The 23,853-nt window shown below is 36.5% G+C and overlaps 1 protein-coding gene across 1 annotated transcript; it reads left to right on the top strand.

Moving 5' to 3' along the window:
* The first annotated feature begins 2,479 nt into the window (after positions 1-2,479).
* tada2a (transcriptional adaptor 2A) lies at positions 2,480-23,130 on the top strand. Its single transcript, XM_067451076.1, has 15 exons — positions 2,480-2,749; positions 3,320-3,426; positions 3,531-3,590; positions 3,854-3,945; positions 5,289-5,452; positions 7,931-8,019; positions 8,117-8,189; positions 8,838-8,901; positions 11,838-11,881; positions 15,629-15,739; positions 16,483-16,554; positions 16,669-16,801; positions 18,787-18,830; positions 22,445-22,518; positions 22,623-23,130. The coding sequence occupies exons 1-15, from the start codon at positions 2,725-2,727 to the stop codon at positions 22,806-22,808; spliced, it is 1,338 nt and encodes a 445-aa protein (XP_067307177.1). The 5' UTR covers positions 2,480-2,724; the 3' UTR covers positions 22,809-23,130.
* The last annotated feature ends 723 nt before the right edge of the window (positions 23,131-23,853 follow it).

The raw sequence follows: 23,853 nt of genomic DNA on the forward strand, positions 1-23,853 counted from the left end.
GCTCTTAGTGTGGATGGGCTTTTAGCAGTGTGTAGTGTATGCCAGCAATTTATTTTTTTATAAAACAGTTATGACACATATTAAAGTAAAATAATAAATATTCTGAAGTAAAATGTATCGAATGTTTTTGAAACTAAGTTTGAGTAATTTCTTTAAAATAATATAAATAATTGTTTTCATTTGAATTTTCAAATAAAAACTGTCATCAATGCAAACTAATATTGCAGTAATTTCACATTCATGTAATTTGAACATGTTGATTTATTCATTAGCTATTAACATTTATTAACAATATGAAAGACTGTCCTTAAAGTCAATGGTCTATTTCTTCAGAAATAAGACATTAAAGGGTTAGTTTACCCAAAAATGAAATGTATGTAATTAATGATTCACCCTAATGTTGTTCCACGCCCTTAAGACCTCCGTTCGTCTTCAGAACACAGTTTAAGATATTCTATATTTAGTCCGAGAGTGTATGCAAGTGTATGCACACTATATTGTCCATGTCCAGCAAAGGAACAGGAATTTTCTCTGCTGATAGAAAATTCTCGTGTTGCCCCCCTCAGCACTTGGTGCCCTGCGCGAGGTGGGAGCAGCGGCACTGCATGGACAGTATAATGTGCACTTAGATACGCTGTCGGAGTCAGTCAGACTAAATATAAAATATCTTAAACTTAGTCATTAATGACATAAATTACGAATGACCGAATAACGTTACATTAAAAGTGTAATAACAGATTAACATACAGCTTGGATCTTATGATACGTCATCATCAGCAAGATATCCATCAAGGCCTTACGACGTGATGAAGGTGATGAAGATGATGGTGATGAAGCTGAAAGATGTGGGCCATAAAGGTTGTTGTACTTGTGCCAAATGTACACCCTGCAAGTTCAAAGTATAAGCTTGATTAGTACACTTTTGGAGGGGGCAAAAAGAAAATGCATGTATTTAATATTTGAAAGGTCATGGTCTTGACTCATCTGAAATAAGTGCACGCGCGTGTCGGTCTCTTGTCTTGTATGTTTTGGTCTTTCCCACTAGTGATGTGTCGTTCATGAACGATTCGTTCATTTTGAACGAATCTTTATTATGACTCGGGACTACCGAGTTGTCTCAGATAGTGATTCGTTCATTTTGTGTTGAACGCGCATGCGCATTACGCAACATATGGCCTCTGAATGAGCTATGAATCTCCGAATTATTAGTTCTTTTGAGTCTCGGGTTTGAGTCTTTCGTTCTTCCTGTTAGTCCCATAGAGTGTATGCTGTCAGTAACGGAAACAGAAAAGATTAGTTCTTTTGATCAAGTCTCGGGTTTGAGTCTTTCGTTCTTCCTGTTAGTCCCATAGAGTCTATGCTGTCAGTAACGGAAACAGAAAAGATTAGTTCTTTTGATCGAGTCTCGGGTTTGAGTCTTTCGTTCTTCCTGTTAGTCCCATAGAGTCTATGCTGTCAGTAACGGAAACAGAAAAGATTAGTTCTTTTGAGTCTCGAGTTTGAGTCTTTCGTTCTTGCTGTCAGTCACATGCTGTGTGTGTGTGTGTATATATATATATATATATATATATATATATATATATATATATATATATATATATATATATATATATATATATATATATATATACACACACACACACAGTTGATTCAAAATTAGTCTAATTGAATTTGTGATGTTAGACTTGAATAGTCAATATTCCCATATTTGTATATGTCTGATATTAACTGAGAATAATATAAAAAATAAAATAAATAACTACGTGCTTTTTACTAAAAAGGTTGTGAACTTGTGTTCTATACGGTGACAAGTCACGTGACAAAAGAACGAACGACTCAAACCCGAGACTCGATCAAAAGAACTAATCTTTTCTGTTTCCGTTATTGAAAGCATAGACTCTATGGGACTAACAGGAAGAACGAAAGACTCAAACCCGAAAGACTCGTAAGAACTAATCATTTTTGTTTCCGGACCTGTGTCACGCACGGTCCGGGCGGCCCAGCCCCCAGATCTGATCAGAGTCAGACACAGACGAGTCGACAGCTAACGTCTCGAGGAGCTCGAAGACACGAGAGGCGGAAAACAAACGTGATAAATATGAAGTTGCAAGAGAAAGAATGTTTTGGATCAGGAGGTGAGGTGAACTAACAGTGAAACTGCAATAGCCTGACCCAACAACTAATCAATTAATTAAACATTTCGGTTTCTTATAATTTGGCTTTGGTTGCTGTACCCTATAGTTTATTTGTATGTAGTTTTAAAATGTAATCAACATTTTCATAAGTACTAGATGTGTTGGGCTATTTAACATGTCATTTTGGTGAAATGAACGAAATGACTCGAAATGACTCGAAAAAAGATTCGTTCATTTTGCTGAACGAGACTCAAAGATCCGAGTCAGTAAAATGATCCGAACTTCCCACTACTATTTCCCACAAGTCTGTGGTAACTTACCACGCAGGTGCCGCTGGGGGGCGCTGTTGCAAAAAAGGCAATTTCCCCTCATGGGATGGTCACTGAACGACACAGAGCCACATAAGTGTGTTTACATTTTTTTACTGTCTATGGTTTACATTCTCAATAATATGTTAAATACACCATACATTTAGCTTTCATTTAGTTGCATTCATTTAAAAAAAGCTGTAAAAATCTCAACTGCGCTCAAAACGACATCAAAGAAGAGGAAGGTTGTACGTTGTTCCTGATCAGGCATCATCTGCAGAATGGATCGTCTGGCGTCTTTTGGAAGTAAGTAACGTTACCGTGCAAATCTGCTATTCGAGGGCATATAACTAATTTACCTACATTTAAAAAGAAACGTTCGTTACAGAAATGTACCGTAGTCAGACGCTAACAAAATTACTGTGGTAATGTTACTACCATAGTTGTTGATAACCTACATGTAACTTACTGACAGTACCATGTTTTTGTATATTGATAATGTTTGAAATGTATAAATACCATAATAATATGTAAACATTGATATATTCCATTCCAAATATTATTTTAACAATTTACCATGGCATGAAATATATGTAACGTTACCTTCACTGTACCATGGTCACACCTCAGTAATTATGGTTGTCACACAGAAAAATTTGTGTATTATATAGTTTTTCTATTTTAAATAATTATGTATTGTATGTATTATACAACTAGGTATTATATAAATATGCATTATATTTTATTTCAGTGACGCCTAAACACTTTAACTAAAACATTATACAGGATACAGCTATACTATACAGCAATGTACTGGTACAGGATATAGGTTTGTTGATAACTGCATTCTGTGAGTAAATCTTTATGTCTTCACAGATGATCCTTTCGATAAGCCTCCCTGTCGTGGATGTTCGGCATATCTAGTTGAGCCCTACATTAAGTGTGCCGAATGTGTACCGGCACCTTTCCTCCTGTGTCTGCAGGTTGGTCTTTACTCTGTAGCTTGAGGGTCCCACTTCCATCTGACTGCATACTTCATATGCTCTCGATATCAATTCATGTGTACTATATTATCTCTCTGTTTCAGTGCTTTACAAGAGGATACGAGTATAAAAAGCACCAAAGTGACCACAAGTATGAAATCATGGTAAAGAGAGTTAGAATTAAAATTATTACACAGAATATAAAAGGTTGATATGTAAACTAAAACTTTAGTTTTAAGATTTAAATTAATAGGTGTTTTTTTTTTAAACATCAATTAAACCATAAATGTTCAAAGAATTTTTTATTTTTTTTTGATTAGCTTTTTAAGATACAATTATTTATTTTATGTTTTAAATGTTACATTCTGGGGCCCATAACTTGTATCCTGTACAATCTTGTGTCCATAAATAACATTTTTTCTTCTAGACATCAGATTTTCCTGTGTTAGAGCCTGGCTGGACTGCGCAGGAGGAGATGGCTCTTTTAGAGGCTGTCATGGACTGTGGTTTTGGTAACTGGTAAGTCTAGTTATGCATCTCCAACTACTAGGGCTCAATTAGGTATTTTAGAACACAAATGTTTCTGTTTTGTTTCCTAATAAATTTTTTAAAAAGAACAAAAATGTGAAATCAGGTTAATGTTAACTAAACCTATTAAGAACTACTACTATTATATAAAACTATTAAAATGTTTTTGTTAATAAAGCTCAAATCAAATCTAAATATTAGATGAAGAATTTAATTTAAATGTCTTAAATTAAAATGTTGTCTTGGCAAATATCTAAAATTTAAAGTTCAAGTTGAAGACAAAAAATGAAAAGACAACCCATAAAAATATAAAAGTAAAAGCTAATTCAACATATAATAATACATACTATAATAGTATATAATACTAAAATAGCACTCACTAATGCCTAGAGCTAGTTTGAAATGATTGATTATTTTATGTTATTTTAATTGATTCTCATTTTGCTGATCTGATATCAATTATTAATCCAAAGAACTGTTTTGTGTGTGTGTGTGTGTGTGTGTGTGTGTGTGTGTGTGTGTGTGTGTGTGTGTGTGTGTGTGTGTGTGTGTGTGTGTGTGTGTGTGTGTGTGTGTGTGTGTGTGTGTGTGTGTGTGTGTGTGTGTGCTGTTTTCAGTTGATGCATGAACAGATGTTCACTAAACATTATTTGTAGCGCATATTCCATCAAATAGATTTGTTACTTGATATCAAGCAGTTTCCACGCTCTTTAATGTGGCGTAATAGAGGTTTAAGTCACCTGTTTAAGCGCATGTGAATCTCTTCCTGTTTAATAGTTATAGCACAAAATAATAACATGAATGAACATCATAAGGTATGTTACAAGAGCCTGTACAACTTATCGAAATCAGGATCACGTCTCATATAATCATTCAGTCAGCTTCTAAGCAATGTCAACGTAACATTTACCACAGAAAAGAAAATTACCACAGCTAAAAAACACAACCCCTAGAGAGGAGCATTTTGATAAATATATGCACTGTATAAATATTCATTATATTTCTACTTAAACTGTTCTTCAGTATTTAATGTATGTTTGAATATGACATTCAAAATGTATTATAACTTATTATAAAAACTCCTGTATGTGCAATTTAAAAACCTTTATAATTATAATAAAGTAGCCTACTAACAGACAACGTTCCCTGTATAGTTTACAGCATTTGTAAAGTGATTTATTTTTCCATGAGAAGAAATTACGTACTGTGTTTGATATATTATACATTCAAATAAATCCACATAGAATCGAAGTTTGTGAATCAAAATCGAATTGAATTGTGAAATTTGTGTCAATTTTCATGCCTTTTAATGACCTCTCTTTGTGTTTCTTCAGGCAGGATGTGGCTTACCAGATGCGCACCAAGACCAAAGAGGAGTGTGAAGGCCACTACATGAAGAACTTCATCAACAATCCTCTGTTCGCCTCCACTCTGCTCAATCTCAGACAGATGGAAGATCATCTGTCCCGGTCAGCAGACACAGCCATTCCCTTTAAGCGTAAGTGAGCATCAGAAACAAGTTACTGTTGTGTTGATTGTGAACTCTAAATGTATACACACATAAGGTGTGAACAAACTGCAAGTCTAATCAGTCCAGTAAAATATAATTAAAGGTACACCATCAAAAAAAAATTTGTTCAAAATTAACAACATTTAACAAATGAATCAATACATTATCATTCAAAAACCTGTTTTTGTCTTTCCCCTGATTAAATATGGTATGCCTATTATAACCTGGGGCTGGGACATTTATATCTTCCTTAAACAACAAATGCATTTACTCGCTGACCTGTCTTAAGCCCAATTTATACTTCTGCGTCGTGTGTATGCCGTCGCTACGCTGTAGGCTGTGTGTTGCACGCGTACCCTACGATGTACCCTGACGTGCACCTCTCCAAAAATGTAACGAGTCAATTCTACGCGGACCGCAAGCGCCGTGATTGGTCTGCCAGAACCCCTCCCTCAGGTCTATATATATAAATAAATAAATCTGTGATAGGAGTGCGTGTTTTCAGAAATGATAGTTTCATCCTATCTGCTGTATAACACAATATTTTGTAGTGCAGAGATTCTTTATGTTAGTGCTAATAAATGAATCCGCTGTGTATAGTTTACTTATTTTCTCATTAAAACCGAAGATGTTAATCCGTGATTATATATCAAGAACAGGGACACATCACAACGGGTCCATTTCGTTTTGTGATATTAAACGGAATGAATAGTCTCCGCAACAGCAATCAATTGAAGCGCTAGTCAGTGCACGAGCCACCTGAAAACAGCGGCCACAAGCACTCTGCTGGATTTCACAAACGCATTCAGTGCCAGATCGCCTTTTATGTAACTACTAATTAGACTGCACCGATGGTAAAAATACGGCCCTAAGAAAGAACAGGTGCGGGTTGTCGATGACTGACAAAGCAGAATAAGGATGGCAGAGCAAAGGGTGGATGTGCTGTCCTTGAAGGACGTTCAACTTGGACTGGAAAATGGTTAGTTTACTTCTAAGAAACCTACGTCAGGCAAGTCTGATGTTTGGGAAGACACTTGTCAGTGAGAAGCATTCGAGTTAGTATAGGAGAAATCAGGAGCCACAACAATATAGTTCAACCCACAATTCACTAACATTTACCATGGATTTACTGTGGTACCAATAACTATAACTGTGGCGTTGTGGTAGCCTAGTAATCTAGATGCACCCTAGGGGCAGCAAATCTAATCCGCCGCGATTGTCAGTTTCCTCTAACACTGTTTACCATCATAATCTCCTCCATATCGCTTTGAAATGCAGCATTCTGTGCAGAATTCAAATTGGTCGATATGTTTTGTTGTCCGCGCGGACTCGCGCATATGATCCGCGCTGCGCTCTCGTGTCTATAGTCTAAATTTAGTGTGTGCGCAGGTGCGGTGCGTGAAACTAACGTGAAAACATACTTAATTTGTGTGTGCGCGGCTGCGGTGCGTGAAACTAACGTGAAAACAGACTTAATTTGCATCAAATGAAAGAATATTTACACTGAATGGTTTCCTATCATATATATAGCGTGCTATGTGCCTTTCACCATGTAGAAATGAGTAAATGTGTGTTAACAACTGACAGTTAGTAATAGTGCCTAGTCAAATGCGGTAGTTTACTATTAGTAAATTAGTAACTACTATTTCTTTCATAACTCCCAGAGGACTACTAAGAACTACTATATACACGGTTCGCACTTATATCCACTGATCGGGCGGGCCAAGTAATACAAAAATAATATTCCAATCAATCGTGGGTGGATGAGAAATAAATCATTGTGTTTGTTTGATAAAGACGTTTACGGGCCCTGTGATCGAGAGAATCTTTCCGGTTGCCGCTTTCAAAACAATCTCTCGTGAACTGATCTGACAGGGGAGCTGAAGCTCATTAAATATGCAATTCTTATCCAGTCCTAGCTGTGGGCGTTTACTTCCAAGTCAGCATTCAGGAGAGAGCCTCAAAACCAGTTTAGAAAATAGCATATTACTTATTAGTTATAATGTTTTTGAATGTACAAACCACACGAATGTCTTTTTTTTTATGCCAGTTCGTGACACCTTTGATAATGCATTACTCATTTGTTCCTGTGTAGTTATTCAGTAATGATGGATCAGTATTCTATAGTGTCACCCATTGTTCTTCTTCAAAATTCATGCAGTTTTGTTTTTTAACTGTTTTTAACTTTTTTAACCAAAAGTATACTGACCAATTTTTACTCTTTAATTTAATCCTAATCCTCCTTTAATACATGTAATAAGCACAGTGTGCCGTTGAAAAGTCTCAGAGCTCAACAGCCCCAGCAGGCATTGGTTTATCACACTTTGGCCAGACAGATGAACAGCATGAATACTAGATGTCCTTGTCTGTTTCATGTGGTGTATAAGATGGCAAACAAACACACAGAGACCATTCTGCAAACTGCTGAGGTTTATTTTTAGGCAAGTGTTGTCTTGTCTCTTTCAGCCACTGATGATCCTCCAAGGCCTTCATTCGACTCTCAGCTCTCCAGAGATATGGCTGGATACATGCCGGCTCGAGCAGACTTCATGGAGGTAAGTGATCTACAGTTAATGTGCTGTCTGTTGAGAACAAATTAATTTGTACATTATTCAAAGCAGCCTCCCTCTTTCTCTTTGTCTCTAAAATTAGGAGTTTGATAATTATGCTGAATGGGATTTGAAAGATATTGACTTTGTTGATGATGACTCTGATATTCTTCATGGTAAGTGGAACAATACAAAAATATTAATCAGTTCTTTCATCCATCCATCTACACACACACACACACACACACACACACACACACACACACACACACACACACACACACACACACACACACACACACACACACACACACACACACACACTATTTTAGTATATTAAGTTTGGTGCCAGCAAGATTGTGGTCAGAAAGATTATATAGTAATTAGTGCTGTCAAACGATTAATCACAAGTTTGTGTTTACATAATATATGTGTGTGTACTGTGTATAATAATTACATATATATAAACCATCGATATAAACAAACAAAGATGCATTTTTAATATATAAAATATTGTTATTTATAAATAATAATATAAATTATATAAATATAAATGCATGCAAAGTTTTCTTAAATATGCATGTGTGTATTCAAATATACATAATTATTATAAAAAGTACACGCATATATATTTTGCAAACAGAAACTTTTATTTCATTGCAAATAATCGTTTGACAGCCCTGATGGTAATATATATTTCAGTAAAATGACAAAATTTGCACATATTAATTAATTCTCTTTTTGTATGTAATGATATCACGGTGTAGTGAAAGCTGAGTTCTTGTTCATTTCTTTTTACCATATTTGTGGCATATTTTTTAAAGCACTGAAGGTTGCAGTAGTGGATATTTATCACTCCAGGCTGAAAGAGAGACAGAGGAGAAAAAAGTGAGTAGCAAAAACACACATTGTACTGCCATAAACAACCACTAGAGGGTCACACTAGACCATTCAATTATGTTTAAAGTTCCAGTATTATTTATACCTCCATTTAAACATGTTTCTCAATATACAAAATATGTAAACAAAAAAAATATGCTACAATGTTACCAATTGAAGAATTGAATCAAATTATCACATAATGAATCAAATTATGCACATAACACTCACTGAAACGCATTCCTGGAATTGGTCTGTTGTGTTATTATGTAACCTAATCCATAGCAACTGATCAGCTAGCTTGATTCTTAGCACAAACACACAAACAGCTCTAGTGGTAACAGTAACGGACTGTAAATCAGCATTAATGAGGCCTGGCTGCCCTGCAAAGGTCTAGTGGTATGTGTGTGAGGCTAGCTTGACCTCGGTTCTTTACCGCAGCTGTCGTCTGAGATCTCCTGCAGAGCGGCAAACAGACCAGTGACCCGCCACTTTCACACAGCATCTGAGACCTCCACTCACCCCCATCACACACCACGAATGAGATGCTTTTAATAAAACATAACCCGCAGCTGATAATGCCAAGCATGGTTCAATAAAGCAGCAAACCAAGGCTGTGTATTACAGTGATTTTTATCATGGTTAAGTCAAGTTTATTGTCTTCCCAATTCAATTAATTCTTTGTGTCTGTAGATGCTGTGAACGATAAACTGTACGTGACAGTTTAATCAATATTATATAATTTATTTATAAGTGTTTAAGGCCATAGGCATGATGTGAAGCTCCCTAATCACGGTAAAGTCACTTATGTACAGCCTAAAGTGATGTGTTGCTTTAATAAAATAGCAGCAACACCAATATGTTCACCAAATTAATTATATACAAAATTAATTTATTATTAATAATCACAATAAGCAATTCTACAACTAAACATAAAATATTTTTCACACATCATCTAAAAAAAACTTGATATGATATTAACACATCTACAATTACTTTTTCTCTTTTTAATGAAAAAATATGATAAATTATTGAAAATAAATCTGTGTAATGTTTATCAGTGGCCGTAATATTATTTAGTCTCTTCTGCTCCTTAAGGTTGCATTTATTTGATGAAAAAACAGTAATACTGTGAAATTATTACAATTTAAAACAACTTTTCTAATTTAATATATGGTGGTGGTTGAGGAGATTCCCCTTTCTATGTAGAGCTTTGAGTGCCTAGAAAAGCGCTATATAAATGTAACAAATTATTATTAATATGTTTTATAATGTAATTTATTTGTGTGATGGCAAGCTGATCATCACGTCAGTCTTCAGTGTCACATGATCCTTCAGAAATCATTTTAATATGATGATTTACTGCTCAAGAAATTTAAAAATTAAGATCAATCCTTATTGGAATGAAGTCTTATTGAATTAACTGTAGTCTATACACACACACACACACACACAGACACACACACATACATACATACATGCATACATACATACATAATACATGTATACACCTATCAGGCATAGCATTATGACCTAATGTTTTGTTGGTCCCCATTTTGCTGCCAAAACAGCTCTAAACCATCGAGGCATGAACTCCAGTAGACCCCTGAAGGTGTACTGTGGAATCTGGCTCCAAGATTTTAGCAACAGATCCTTTAAGTCTTGTAAGTTGCGAGGTGGGGCCTCCGTCAATCGGAGTTGTTTGTTCAACACATCCCACAGATGCTCGATTGGATTGAGATCTGGGGAATTTGGAGGCCAAGTCAACACCTCAAACTCGTTGTACTCCTCAAACCATTCCTGAACCATTTTTGCTTTGTGGCAGGGCAAATGATCCTACTGAAAGTGCCACAGCCACCAGGGAATACCATTTCCATCAAAGGCTGTACATGATCTGCAACAATGCTTAGATAGGTGTTACATGTCAAAGTAACATTCACATAGATGGCAGGTTTCCCAGCAGAACATTGCCCAAAGTATCACACTGCCTTCTTCCCATAGTGCATCCTGGTGCCATGTGTTTCCCCCAGGTAAATGACACACACACCCCCAGCCAGCCATGTGATGTAAAAGAAAACATGATTCATTAAACCAGGCCACCTTCTTCAATTGGTTCTGATGCTGACGCGCCCATACGCTTTCGGGCAGTGAACGGGTCAGCATGAGCACCCTGACTGGTCTACAGCTATGCAGTCCCATACGCAACAAACTGTGATGCATTATGTATTCAATTTGAGCTACAGTTGCTCAAATTGATCAGAACACACAGGCCAGCCTTCGCTCCCCATGTGCATCAATGAGCCTTGGCCGACCATGACCCTGTTGCCGGTTCACCACTGTTCCTTCCTTGAACCACTTTTGATACTGACCACTGCAGATTGGGAACACCCCACAAGAGCTGCAGTTTTGGAGATGCACTTAGTCATCTAGCCATCACAATTTGGCTCTTGTCAAACTCGCTCAAATCCTTAATGTTGCCCATTTTTCCTGCTTCTAAAACAACAACTTTGAGGACAAAATGTTCACTTGCTGCCTAATATATCCCACACACTAAGGTGCCGTGATGAAGAGATGATCAGTGCTATTCACTTCACCTGTCAGTGGACATAATGTTATGCCTGATCGGTGTATGTGCGTGTGTGCGTGTGTGTGTGTGTATATGTGTGTATATGTATATGTATATATGTGTGTGTATATATATATATATATATATATATATATATATATATATATATATATATATATATATATATATATATATATATATATATATGTGTGTATGTATATATATATGTATGTATGTGTATTCAGGCGCCTACTCGCATATATTTATCACTGTTTTATAATGGTCTATTTAAGGATCATTAGTCAGGCTTAAGGTCACTTAGAGTTTGATTTGCTTCTCACAGAATACAGTGTGAAATGTTTAAATTGTTGTCTTTTAGGATCATTCGAGACCACGGCCTCATCAACCTACGCAAGTTTCAGAGTAAGACTTCTTTTTTTTAAAACATGCTGTTGTGCATCATATTAGCCAAACACTCTTGCCATCTCTTGTACTCAATTTGTATGAACAGTATGTGAGGCAGTGTTCAGACCAGAACTTACAGCCACAAGATAACCCTCCCTAACCTCCAATAACACGAGCCATCTGTGTGAAATGTTTACAATGAGCGCCCGATATACTGCAATTCCAGATCAACACTGATCTCAGAGCTGTTTTCGCCAGCTGTGATTGCTCCCCTATGAATAGTTTGGCATGAAATGAACATTTCGAATGTAATGACAAAGGAGATTGCATCTTTCAAGCCTTTATTGATCCAGGCCCTCTGGGCACTGTGTCGCTTCTCTCAGTAAATAGATCGCCATCCCTGACTATTTCCCACTGGACATTTTGGTTGGCCAGCTGGTTTCGATAGGAATACTCTTATCCAATTATTTCCTCTGCGTGCTCCGAAACAAACCGGGAAATCCAATCAGGTTTGCGTGTTTTCCTGAGACGTATTGAGTGTTTGTGATGCAAGGAGGGCTTTAAGTCAGTTTTATTTATCTATCGGCTCCCAGACACTCTCCTCGTCTCCCGGCACTCTCAAGACAAAAGCAAGGCGATAGCTACCGTGGAACTGCAGCCTTGTTGTCATGGAGACTGCAAGAAAGTATGTGTGTGTTGCGAGTGATAATGGAGGCAGTGGCCAAGACCTGATGGCTCGCAGCGGTGTTGGTTTATCCCCAATTCAAGAGAGCAAGACAGCTTGACCTGGCTGTGCGTACACCAGCCGGTCTAATATCCCATCAGCCACTGCTGCGTGGAGGGCACTGATATTGTAGTTTGATGCATCTATAGCTAAATATATCTTAGACAGGTTTGTTAAATAGTTTGCCAGGTCTACTAAGGGTCAATGGAAACCCTACTTTAAAAGGTTGTCCCACATTATTAATGTCACAGTTCTCATGCAATATGAGGAGGAAGAAAGATCTTTCTGAAGATGAAAAGCATGAAGTTGTGTAATGTTATGTAAAAGGCATGAAAACAACTAATGTGTGAACTGAACTGAGAATATCAAACTATCTACTAAGATTTGTGAGTAATGTACAGCACAAGAGAACTCGGTCAGATAAAGGCTTACTAAGGAAAGTTTCTATGAAAAAATGTATTGCATTAAAAGGACAGCTATAAAAATGCCACTGTTGAGCAGCTAACATGTATTTGAAGCTGCTGGATACCGTACTTCAATGGATGGTCTAGATGGATGGATTTCTGGATGGTTGGTGAGTGGCCACCAGGTTACAGCAAGACCACGACATCATTTGTCATCTACCGCGTGATTATTTGGGCTGGAATGTTGGTAAGTGACATGGAAGGTCCCTTTAGGGTCTCAACATAACTTCTGCAAGATATATGAGTTTATAACTGACCATTTTATGCTATGGTATAAAAAAAAAAAAAGAATAGTACCTTCTGAAATAAAGGGTTTTATTTCAGGACAACACACTGTCCCATGCTGCAAAAAGCACCATTAAAATTGATTAAAAAGTCTACACCCACTGTTAATGTTTCTCTTTGTGAGCTTTGGTTAGATGTGGCTGAAATGCTTGAAACTCCAGAGACACTCCAGAGTTGCTGCTCAACAGTGTTTTTTTTTTAATTGTTTTTTTATAGCTGTCCTTTTAATATAATTAATTTTACTTAATTAGCCTTTATCTGACCGAGTTCTCTTGTGCTGTAAATTAGCTTACAAATCTCCATTCAGTTTTCACACAATATCAGTATACAACATACATTATTTATATATATATATATATATATATATATATATATATATATATAAACTATAGAGTTACAGGGAGAAGTGTATGTGCTTGTGTTTCTCAGTAACATCAGAGCATAGTGGAGGCAGAATATCACACCTCACGCTCACCCACATAGCAGCTTTCTGTTTCTATCTCTCTCGCTCAGTAGCAGCAGGGTTGATTGCTGATAGTTCTGCTTACTCAACTCCTTCCGAGGGAGTCGAGCTTCAGTGGTGGGTGAAGAACCATCAGGGAGACTTTCACAGGGCCGCTTGGCACAGCTGGACTATTGATACATTGCTGTTGACATTTTTTTCTCAAAGAAAGCCAATCAGTCACAGTTTTTCTGATGTAGCAGATTTGCTCTGTTTGTTCCAAAACCTAGTAAGCTCCCTAATTAGACATAATTTTAGGGCCCGAAACATATGAAGCGTAAAAACATGTATTTCACCACAAAGTCTCAATAATAAGTTGGATTTTCTTTAAACCTTGAGTTTCCAATTTGGGATCATACTGGATATGGTAGCATCTTTGTTAATGGTACATTTGTCCAAATAAGTTTGAAAAAAATTGTTAACAATAAAACTATCAAAGTTGCATGAACAAAATGCTATAGTATTGTACAATTTAAAACAGAATAGATAGCAAATTGTCAATTTACCACACCTTCATAAATTTAGTAAAAACATAAATCAAAAACAAAAACTTTCTAGCATCTCCATAATAAAGCATTGTGATTTCTGCTTAGAAATTATTTTGACTGGACTACTATTGTTCACTCTATCTTTATTTGCCATTGTGTGATTGCATATCGTTCTGCAATGTGTACATAGCTAAGACATATTTGGTTATTGTCAGGCTAGGGAGGTTTATGCCTCAGGTATGCATCTTAAACTGCCTAGCATGGCATCTGAGCCCCCTAGAGCCTTAGAGGTCCATTCACACCAAAAACAATAAAGATATAGTTCTAAAAACTATTCTCCATATTAAAAAAATAGCAGAGTTCACACCACAGCTATAACAATAATATTACAGAGAAGCAATACATTGGGATCACTTTTGAGAAAGATTTTGTACAGCTGACAAACGATAAAAACATTGACAGCCGATCAGAATCAATCCTGCTTTAAAGGGTTAGTTCACTCAAAAATGAAATTTATATCATTAATGACTGACCCTAATATCGTTCCACACCCGTAAGACCTCCGTTCATCTTCAGAACACAGTTTAAGATATTATATATTTAGTCCAACAGCGTATCTAAGTGTGTGCACACGATACTGTCCATGTCCAGAAAGGGAATAAAAACATCATCAAAGTAGTCCATATGAGACATCAGTTAGTTCATTAGAATCTCTTGAAGCATCGAAAATACATTTTGGTCCAAAAATAGCAAAAACTACAACTTTATTCAGCATTGTCTTCTCTTCCGCGTTTGTTTTCAAACCTCAAATAAAGATGAAAACAGTCTTACGGGTGTGGAACAACATTAGGGTGAGTCATTAATAACAAATTTCCTTTTTGGGTGAACTAACCCTTTAAGAGCTCGAGCATTTAAAGCGCCAGACATGCACATGCTTATAAACAGAACGATATCCTCCAATGGTGTGCACGCTAATATAGTTATTGTTCTGGGTGTGAACGGGCCTTGAGTCTTTTGCCAAAGCCAAGAATGATCAATACATTTTATTCTTCTTAAAAGTGGTCCTGACTGAACTAATTACGGCTTTCCAACTTATAACTACATACTTCCAGGGAAGGCTTGAACACACTTAAGTACACAGGTTTGTAACTCCATTAGAATTTTTTTTTTTGATGTGCATCTCCTGTGGTCTTCAAGGTAGCTGCCTTTGTAGACAGCTAGGTTACTAATAAGCTTCAGAACAGAGCCATTGTGTTTTCTTTACTTCATCAGATTGATTTTGTGCATCTGTTGCTTTGTCAGTTCTGGAGAGACGCTATCCCAAGGAAGTGCAGGACCTTTACGATGTCATGAGACGCTTTGCACGTGTGGTGGGACCCATAGAGCATGACAAGTTCATCGAGAGTCACGCCTGTGAGTTATTTAATCCTTTTTTGTGCACACTTGATATACAGCATGTCGTCATTTTGGTCTATACTTGCTAGACTGGCTAGTTTTCTTCCTCAGCTGACTCAGGATCAGTCTAGCCCTGATTTTTGTGGTTTAATGAGCATGTTCAGGACAGGTCGGGTTAGATGAACAAGCCCCCATGTCATTCACCAGCACAGAGTCTGAGTTCAGTCTGTCCGCCCCAGTAGTTTGAATCAGCCAGGGTGAAAAGTTCACAGATCCATCTGCTCTCTCTCTCTCTCTCTCTCTCTCTCTCTCTCTCTCTCTCTCTCTCTCTCTCTCTCTCTCTCTCTCTCTCTCTCTCTCTCTCTCTCTCTCTCTCTCTCTCTCTCTCTCTCTCTTTCTCTCTCTTTCTCTCTCTCGATTTTCTCCATCTATGGCTGTTCCCTTGTGTATGTGTGTGTACTTTTTTTTGTATATGTTTGTATTTCTGTTTTTTTGTTTGTTTTTTTCGGTTGTTTTTGGTTGTATGTTTTTAGTTTTTATTTTATTTTTTTACTTTTTTTGTTCATGCATTTCTTGAATGATGGTTTTTAATTTTTAGTAATTAAAGTGGATTTCAAAGTCTCTCTCTCTCTCTCTCTCTCTCTCTCTCTCTCTCTCTCTCTCTCTCTCTCTCTCTCTCTCTCTCTCTCTCTCTCTCTCTCTCTCTCTCTCTCTCTCTCTCTCTCTCTCTCTCTCTCTCTCTCTCATGCAATCGTTGACAGTGGAGTTTGAGCTGAGGAGGGAGATCCACCGACTCCAGGAGTACAGGAGAGAGGGTATTCAGTCCTTCTGTGGTAAGATGGGCAGAAGTTTATTCAAAAGCAAGACAGTCCAGATCCATACTAACTACAGTCAGATGTGATAGATGTCACTTTTAGCTCATCTGACCCCTGTCATGTGGACTGCAGGTGCTAAGGTGTATGAGAGAGTGAAGCGCACACGAGAGGACGAGCGCAGGAAGAGGAACATGCTGTGTGACGTCCTGCAGTACATTCACGATACCCGAGCCTGCCAGCAATGGCTGCACAAACAGGCTGCCATGTAAGATCACTTCCTTAATGCCACATTACTCACTCTGTATGCTGTTTCCTCTTATTGCAATACTTTATTACAAAATAGTATTGTAATTATTAATTTTTTTTACAATGAATTCAGCTCCAAATTAACCTAATGCAGGCTGCTTATTATAACAGAATTATTTAAGAAATAACACATTTAAAGTAAATTATTTTTGGTAATTTTAATACCATGTCAAAAACCATTCTGCTACCGTCACATCAGATTGTCGGTAAAAATCTTACCGTGTTTTTGAAAGGTGTCTCTTATACCGACCACAGCTTTATTTATTAAATTAAAAATATGATATATGTTTTGAAATATTATTACAATTTAAAAATAACTGTTTTCTATTTTAATATATTTTAAAATGTATTTATTTATGTAGCTTTGTTTCCATCCACCTATTTTTATACGTATTATGGGATATTGCATTAAAGGCACAATATGTTTTTATTTTTTAATTAAAATAACCAAAAATCACTAGAACAATGTTATATATTTTGTTGACTTGTGTACTTACATTATCCTTAATTTTTCCAAGAATGTATAAATTCAGAGAAATCAGCAATTTTAACCAGGACATGGACCATGTCTGTGCTTCACCTATCAATGACATCATATCAAACACCAAAGATGCTTTAATATATTATGTGTTTTATTAGACAGGTGGGCAACTGTTTGGATACATTCATTGACAGAAAACTAACCATTGATAAATAGCTCAACACAGTTAGTTTTCTTGTTTTATCTTATAGTAGCCGCTGAGTAAACACACAGAGTAGCATAATAACATAACTGTCAATACACTCAAATGTGTCTTATATGATAACAGCGCTGTGTTACCCCAGATATGCATGAGCTGAAGTAGTGGAATTGCTTTTCGAGCCTTGTGTCTATCGTGCTTGTCTCTCATTAGCAATCACTCCAGCGTCCTCAGTTAGCCCCACCCTGCTTCATACTACAGTAACGTTAATAAATCTTTAATACATTAGCTCATCCATGAACATGATTTCTGTCCGAGTCCCGTCGGAATCTTTTTTCACCGGCTGTAGAGGTGAAGACTACAACTCCCATTATTACGTGAAATGTGTGTTAAAAAACCCTAAGCACTCATTTGAAGTAGATGCATTTTTGTCTTATGAGAAGACATGCGCATAAACTACAATGGAGACAAATTTACCACATAAATGTGCAACGAAACTCAAAATATCTTTGCCTCAACAGAGAATGTCATTGGATTACTGGACTAACCAGTGGACCAATTTCATTGCACAGCATCTCAAATGTTGGTTTGATCTGTCATCAGAATGATTTGGTGTAATGACCTCCCAGAAGCATCACACATGATTGCATTTCCAAACACAGATTACATGACAGTGTTTATTGCATTTTGTCTTCACGCTTCAAAACGCAAGTCATTTATGATATTGGAAAAAAGAGCTACAGTGGCTTCCCCGATTGCAGCAACTTCCATTCATATTATAGATATTTTGCTCCAATTTCCCAGGAAGTGATGATTTTGGTATCTTGGCTGCCAAGAGTAGTGAAGGTGTTAATACTTCTACTATTAGCTCTTCTATTTTACAGCTGCCACGCAAGCACTGCTGTTTATTTCTAGTTTTCTTTCTTCTGCTGTTTTATTGGTATCACATATATGATTCATATCTACCTGCCCACTAGTCCACAGTGTATTCTCATTCAAACAGCTCTGGCTGACGGTTTGTTTGTGTTTTTGTAGCTCCTGCGGTAGCTTCATGAAATTTGGTACAGGCATTCCGCAAAAGTAGACAAAGCTAAATAAAATATAAAAGAGAGCCTTTCATCATTCACTTTTACAGAGAACCCCAAGAGCCCCGACTCGTCTTTCAGAGATGATTCAAAAGCATTTGTGTGATAATGTTTGCTTCGCTAGCACAGCTGTTGACTGACTGTCTCCCTCTCTCTCTCTCTCTTTCTCTCTCTCACAGTGATGCTGGAATCACTCCTGTGGTCACCACAATCACTACCTCAGGTATTTTGCTGCCTATTTCCTCTGTTTTTCATGCTACGTCTCCTCTCTTCCACTCAGGTCTCTTGTTGCAATCTTTGTGATATCCTCTTCAGCCGTGAAGCCGCAGGCTCAGACCCATTAATCTATTCTCTGAGATGCACCGCTGTAAATATGCTCAGCAAAAAAAGAAGCCACTCACATCTCTTTGTATTTCTCTCACTCTCATACTTTTACATTTTGTCTCCTTTTGTCACTTCACTGCACAACTAGGACATATTTCAATGCGTATGAATCTGATCACACAACAAACATGCTGATAAATAAGTTGGAAAGTTTGGAAACATTACTAGTTTTAATATTTTTGAAGTATCTAATGCTCATCAAGGCTATTGTGAAATATTATTATAATTTAAAATAATGGTTTTCTATTTTAATATACTTTAACATATAATTTATTTCTGTGATGCAAAGCTGAATTTTCATCAGCGATTACTCCAGTCTTAAGTCACATGATTCTTCAGAAATCATTCTAATATGCTGATTTATTATCAATGTTGGAAACAGTCGCTTAATATTATTTTATAACCTATGATCCTTTTTTTCAGGATTCTTTAATGAATAAAACTTTTAAATTAATATTTTGTAACATTACACACTACTGTTCAAAACTTTGGGGTCAGTATTTTTTTTAGAAGATATTAATACTTCTACTTTGCAAGGATGTGTTAAAATGATTTTTTTAAAGGTCCCGTTCTTCGCGATTCCATCTGTCAAACTTTAGTTCGTGTGAAATGTTGCTGTTAGAGCATAAATAATACCTGTAAAATTATAAAGCTCAAAGTTCAATGCCAAGCGAGATATTTTATTTAACAGAAGTTCCCTTTCTAAGCCTACAGCGAACGGCCGGTTTGGACTACACCTCTGCACTTCCTGCAGGAATGACGTCACTAGAACCGTTTGTTGACTAACCCTCCGCCCACAAGAACACGCAAAATAGGGGGCGTGGTCTTGTTGCTCTCCCACATGGAGAAGAGCGCGCATTCAGCACTTGCATCTCCCCGTTATGGTACAGGGTATCCGCGGGGTCTTGAAAAGTCTTAAAAGGTGATAAATCAATTTTGGGAAAATTAATGTATAAAGTACCTTATAAAGTATTAAAAACTCTTATCACGGCTTTATAAAGTCTTACATTTTGAAAGTATTTTGTTCAAGCTTTGTCAAAAGAGTTTGACTCCAAAAAGTATTTATGAATATATTTCTTTTCATCCCCAAAAGTATTAAAAAACAACGGGGCGCTCAGTCTGAGATCCGCTCGGAGCGCGCGCGCCAGAGATGGAAATTAGCACCGCCACCAGCCAAATGCGGCTGATTTAGAGTTGTGGCGGGTAAACTCGCTTTACCTACCGGGTTGTTTCACCTCTTTGTAAACTTTGTTCAATGCATGCGAGTGCTGCCGTATGTGCGCATATAACCAGTCGTTTTCTCCGTCATCACTCGCGTGCGCTGAGAGAAGATCTGACGCTGTGCATCATCCGAGAGCGCGCGTGAGTCTCACAACGTGCAAATAATGATTTCTCTTTCAAGTCTTGCGCTTAAGCGGACAAGCTCACACAAGAAGTATGTCAACATGTCCATCTTGATGAGTATCCTAGCAGACATAGTCTGAATATGCCTTAAGAGTGAACTGTATAGTATGCACAGTCGAGAAAGACGAGCATATCCCTGCATCAGGTCTTAAAGGGGCAGTAGCCTTTACTGCTGCCTGAGTGATGTCCTTATATATAGTTTGACATTAAACAATGCTCTTGATTGAATAGCTTTTGTAAGTATAATAAGGATTAATCTTTCATTTAAAAGGTTAAATATGCAGTTATTTTACATTTGATTACTTTATTCAATTTCTGTACCTTTCTGCAGGCCAGTAGGCATGTACATTATTATTTAATGTACACATGAGTGAGGTCGAGTTAAACATTCTAGTTTGAATTTTATTTTTCGGTTTTCGGCTTTGGTTTCTTCTTTTTTTGTTTTCGGCCAAGAATTTTGATTTCGGTGCATCCCACAATTTTCTGCTCAGTATGTTGTCAACACGCTTCAAAGATGCCAAAACGAATAGTTTCATTCTTGGGACTAAAAACCATAAAACTGGAAGCCATAAAAGACCACAAATCATTGTGAAAATGTCAGTATTTCATTGAGACTTGAGATTAAATAAACTGCTTAAGTATTGTAGAGCTTGTAGTATTAATTTGTTAAAAACAAAACAGTGGCTGGTAAAAACATGGAGTGGTATTTTCCATCCCTGGCGAGCGCTGTCTACGGGTGACGTATTTTGCGAAATGCGCAGTTAGGTAATGTGTCGCCCTCCATACGTTGTGAAACAGATATGCAATATGCACTGTTTATTGAAGGTTTGTTGCCGATTAGAACTTGAAGTGCGATGAGGTCTTAAAATATTTTGAGAAGGTCTTTAAAAAGTCTTAAAAAGGTATTGAAATTAACTTCAGGATTCCTGCATATACCCTGTGGTAAGAGGCGGGACCTTTCCGGGCAAAGTGCGCTAAGCTGCTGTCCAATCACAACACGGCAAGCGCTGGCCCAATCAGATCTCGTTACGTGTTTCTGGAGGAGGGACTTCATAGAACAAGGAAATCATCAGGCCGTTTTTAGGACAGAGGAAACAGCGCTGTACAGATTGTAAAGTGTAAGAATTGTACAGATTGTAAAAGAAGTAAATTGTGTGAAAAATACTGTGTTAGAATACCGCGAAGAACGGGACCTTTAAGTATTATTATTAATTCATATTGTTTAATATTTCTATATTGAAATATTGTTTTATTTTTTTCTTCGTATTTTTGTTCAAATAAATGCAGCCTTGATGAGCAAAAGATACTTCTTTAATAAATATTAAAAAAAATAGTAATTTTTCCAAACTTTTGACTGGTACTGTATGAAATGTATTGAATGTTTTAACATTGATAATTATTATATTTTAATAATAATATTGCTATATTAGTCATAAGTTTAGATTTTAAAATTATTGTTGGAAGTATCTTCTGCTCACCAAGGCTGCATTTATTTGATTATGAAATACAGTAAAAAAAAATTGTCATATTGTGAAATATTATAACTAGCTGTTTTCTATGGTAATATATTTTAATGTTTTTAATATTTTTGAGAATTTTCAGCAAAATACTACAGTCTTCAGTGTCACATGATCTGTCAGAAATCATTCTAATATGCTGATTGCTGCTCAAAAACATTTCTGATTATTAACCACGTTGTACTGCTTAATACTTTTGTGAAAACCGTGATACACTGCCTTTCAAAACTTTTGAGAACTTACTTAATATATTTTCAGCAAAAAGAGGATTTAAAAGTGAAGTAAAAACAAAAGATTTAGATTCCAAATAAATGCTGATTGAGTGATTGTTGTTATTAAGATGAACAATAAATGTATATTTTTATTAAATGCAGCACAGCGTTCAATAAACTGTGGTATAATCACTGTAAAGCACAGCCTATTGTGGCTTATTGCTTTACTCGATTATTTATTATTAGATGACTTGCAATACATCTGTTGCTAACTGTCCCACTGAGGAAAATCTGAATAGTCTCGTTTCTCTGATCCACAGGCAGAAGAAGCGCACCTCCTCTCAACCTAACAGGGCTGCCGGGCACTGAGAAACTCAACGAGAGAGAAAAAGAGGTTTGGAACTCATGATTTTGCTTCTGGCACAAGCTCATTTTGAAGACATCTGCCTCATTGAAGGGATATAATGGATCCTAAACTATTCTCTCATCATCTCTCAGTTATGTCAGGTGGTTCGTCTGGTGCCTGGAGCATATCTGGAGTACAAACAGGCCCTGCTGAACGAGTGCCGGCGGCAGGGGGGTCTACGGCTGGCGCAGGCCCGATCGCTCATCAAGATAGATGTCAACAAGACGCGCAAAATCTACGATTTCCTTATCAAAGAGGGCTACATCAATAAGGCTTAGTGATAATTGAACTGCTGCAAGGACATCCGATAAATGAAGAATCATGCTCATTGTAGATCATTCATGTTGACAATGAGCAATGAGAGACGATAGGTTTTAAGTATACTTGTATGTAGTTCGTTCAAAGTCATTCATTTCTTACACATCTGCACCTGTTTGTTATCGAAAGACTGTCTGCGTGTGTGTTCGGGACTGTGTAAGTTGATAGTCGGGCACAAAGACTGCTGCTGTTTGTGAGAATCTGAGCACACGTCGCTGTAACATTAAAAGAGCCGTTTGTGTAGTGTTTGTTTACATACCCTTAAAATTGTCGATGAATTTTTGAAGTCTCAGTTTTTTTGATGAACGTCTCAAAGTCTTAGAAGAACATGTCACATTTCACTCCAAATTAAACAAGGAAATAAGAAATTATATTTTTCTTAAAGAAAATTAATCCGATTTTTATACTATTAAATGTATTGTGAATTTTTTTTCATGACAATTCAATACTCTGCACATGATATATAATATATATTATAATACCGGTAATAATATTTGTGAGGTCAAAATTGATGTTTGTTATATTATAATATTAAATACTTTAATATAGAATTATAATATATAAATATAATTATATTGTATAATATACATACAATATTTAGTGTACTGCCTTTATTATTGTACTTCCTTATTTTTACTTTAATAATAATAATAATAGTAATTACAAAATTTGTAAAATGACTGTTAACATTACATCAACGGGGGAAATTGTCTTAATGCAAAGTGTAATATCTTATGTTGAGGTGAAATATGATCCAGGCAGGTTTTGTGAGACTCTTCTTTATGTACATTATAATATTACAACTTAATTTATTACACTTCAGCTAATATTTATGCATAATTCATAAAAAAATGTGTGCAACAGTTATGTTAGAACTACTATAATATTTGAACATAAATATGTTCTTTAAAACTTATGGCTAGTTTTAATGTAATGGCTGAGAAAGAATGCTATGAAATCTCGGGTGGCAAAATTTACACCAGTTGAGTGTGAAATCTATTACTG

This window comes from Pseudorasbora parva, chromosome 8 (genome assembly GCF_024679245.1).
Source record: "Pseudorasbora parva isolate DD20220531a chromosome 8, ASM2467924v1, whole genome shotgun sequence".
NCBI lineage: Eukaryota > Metazoa > Chordata > Actinopteri > Cypriniformes > Gobionidae > Pseudorasbora > Pseudorasbora parva.

Excerpts from the sequence above, each read along its gene's own strand:
- tada2a (XM_067451076.1), top strand. The coding sequence starts at position 2,725 with ATGGATCGTCTGGCGTCTTTTGGAA. Across the intron at positions 3,946-5,288 it reads GACTGTGGTTTTGGTAACTG|GCAGGATGTGGCTTACCAGA; the intron begins GTAAGTCTAGTT and ends GTGTTTCTTCAG. Across the intron at positions 16,555-16,668 it reads GGGTATTCAGTCCTTCTGTG|GTGCTAAGGTGTATGAGAGA; the intron begins GTAAGATGGGCA and ends TGTGGACTGCAG.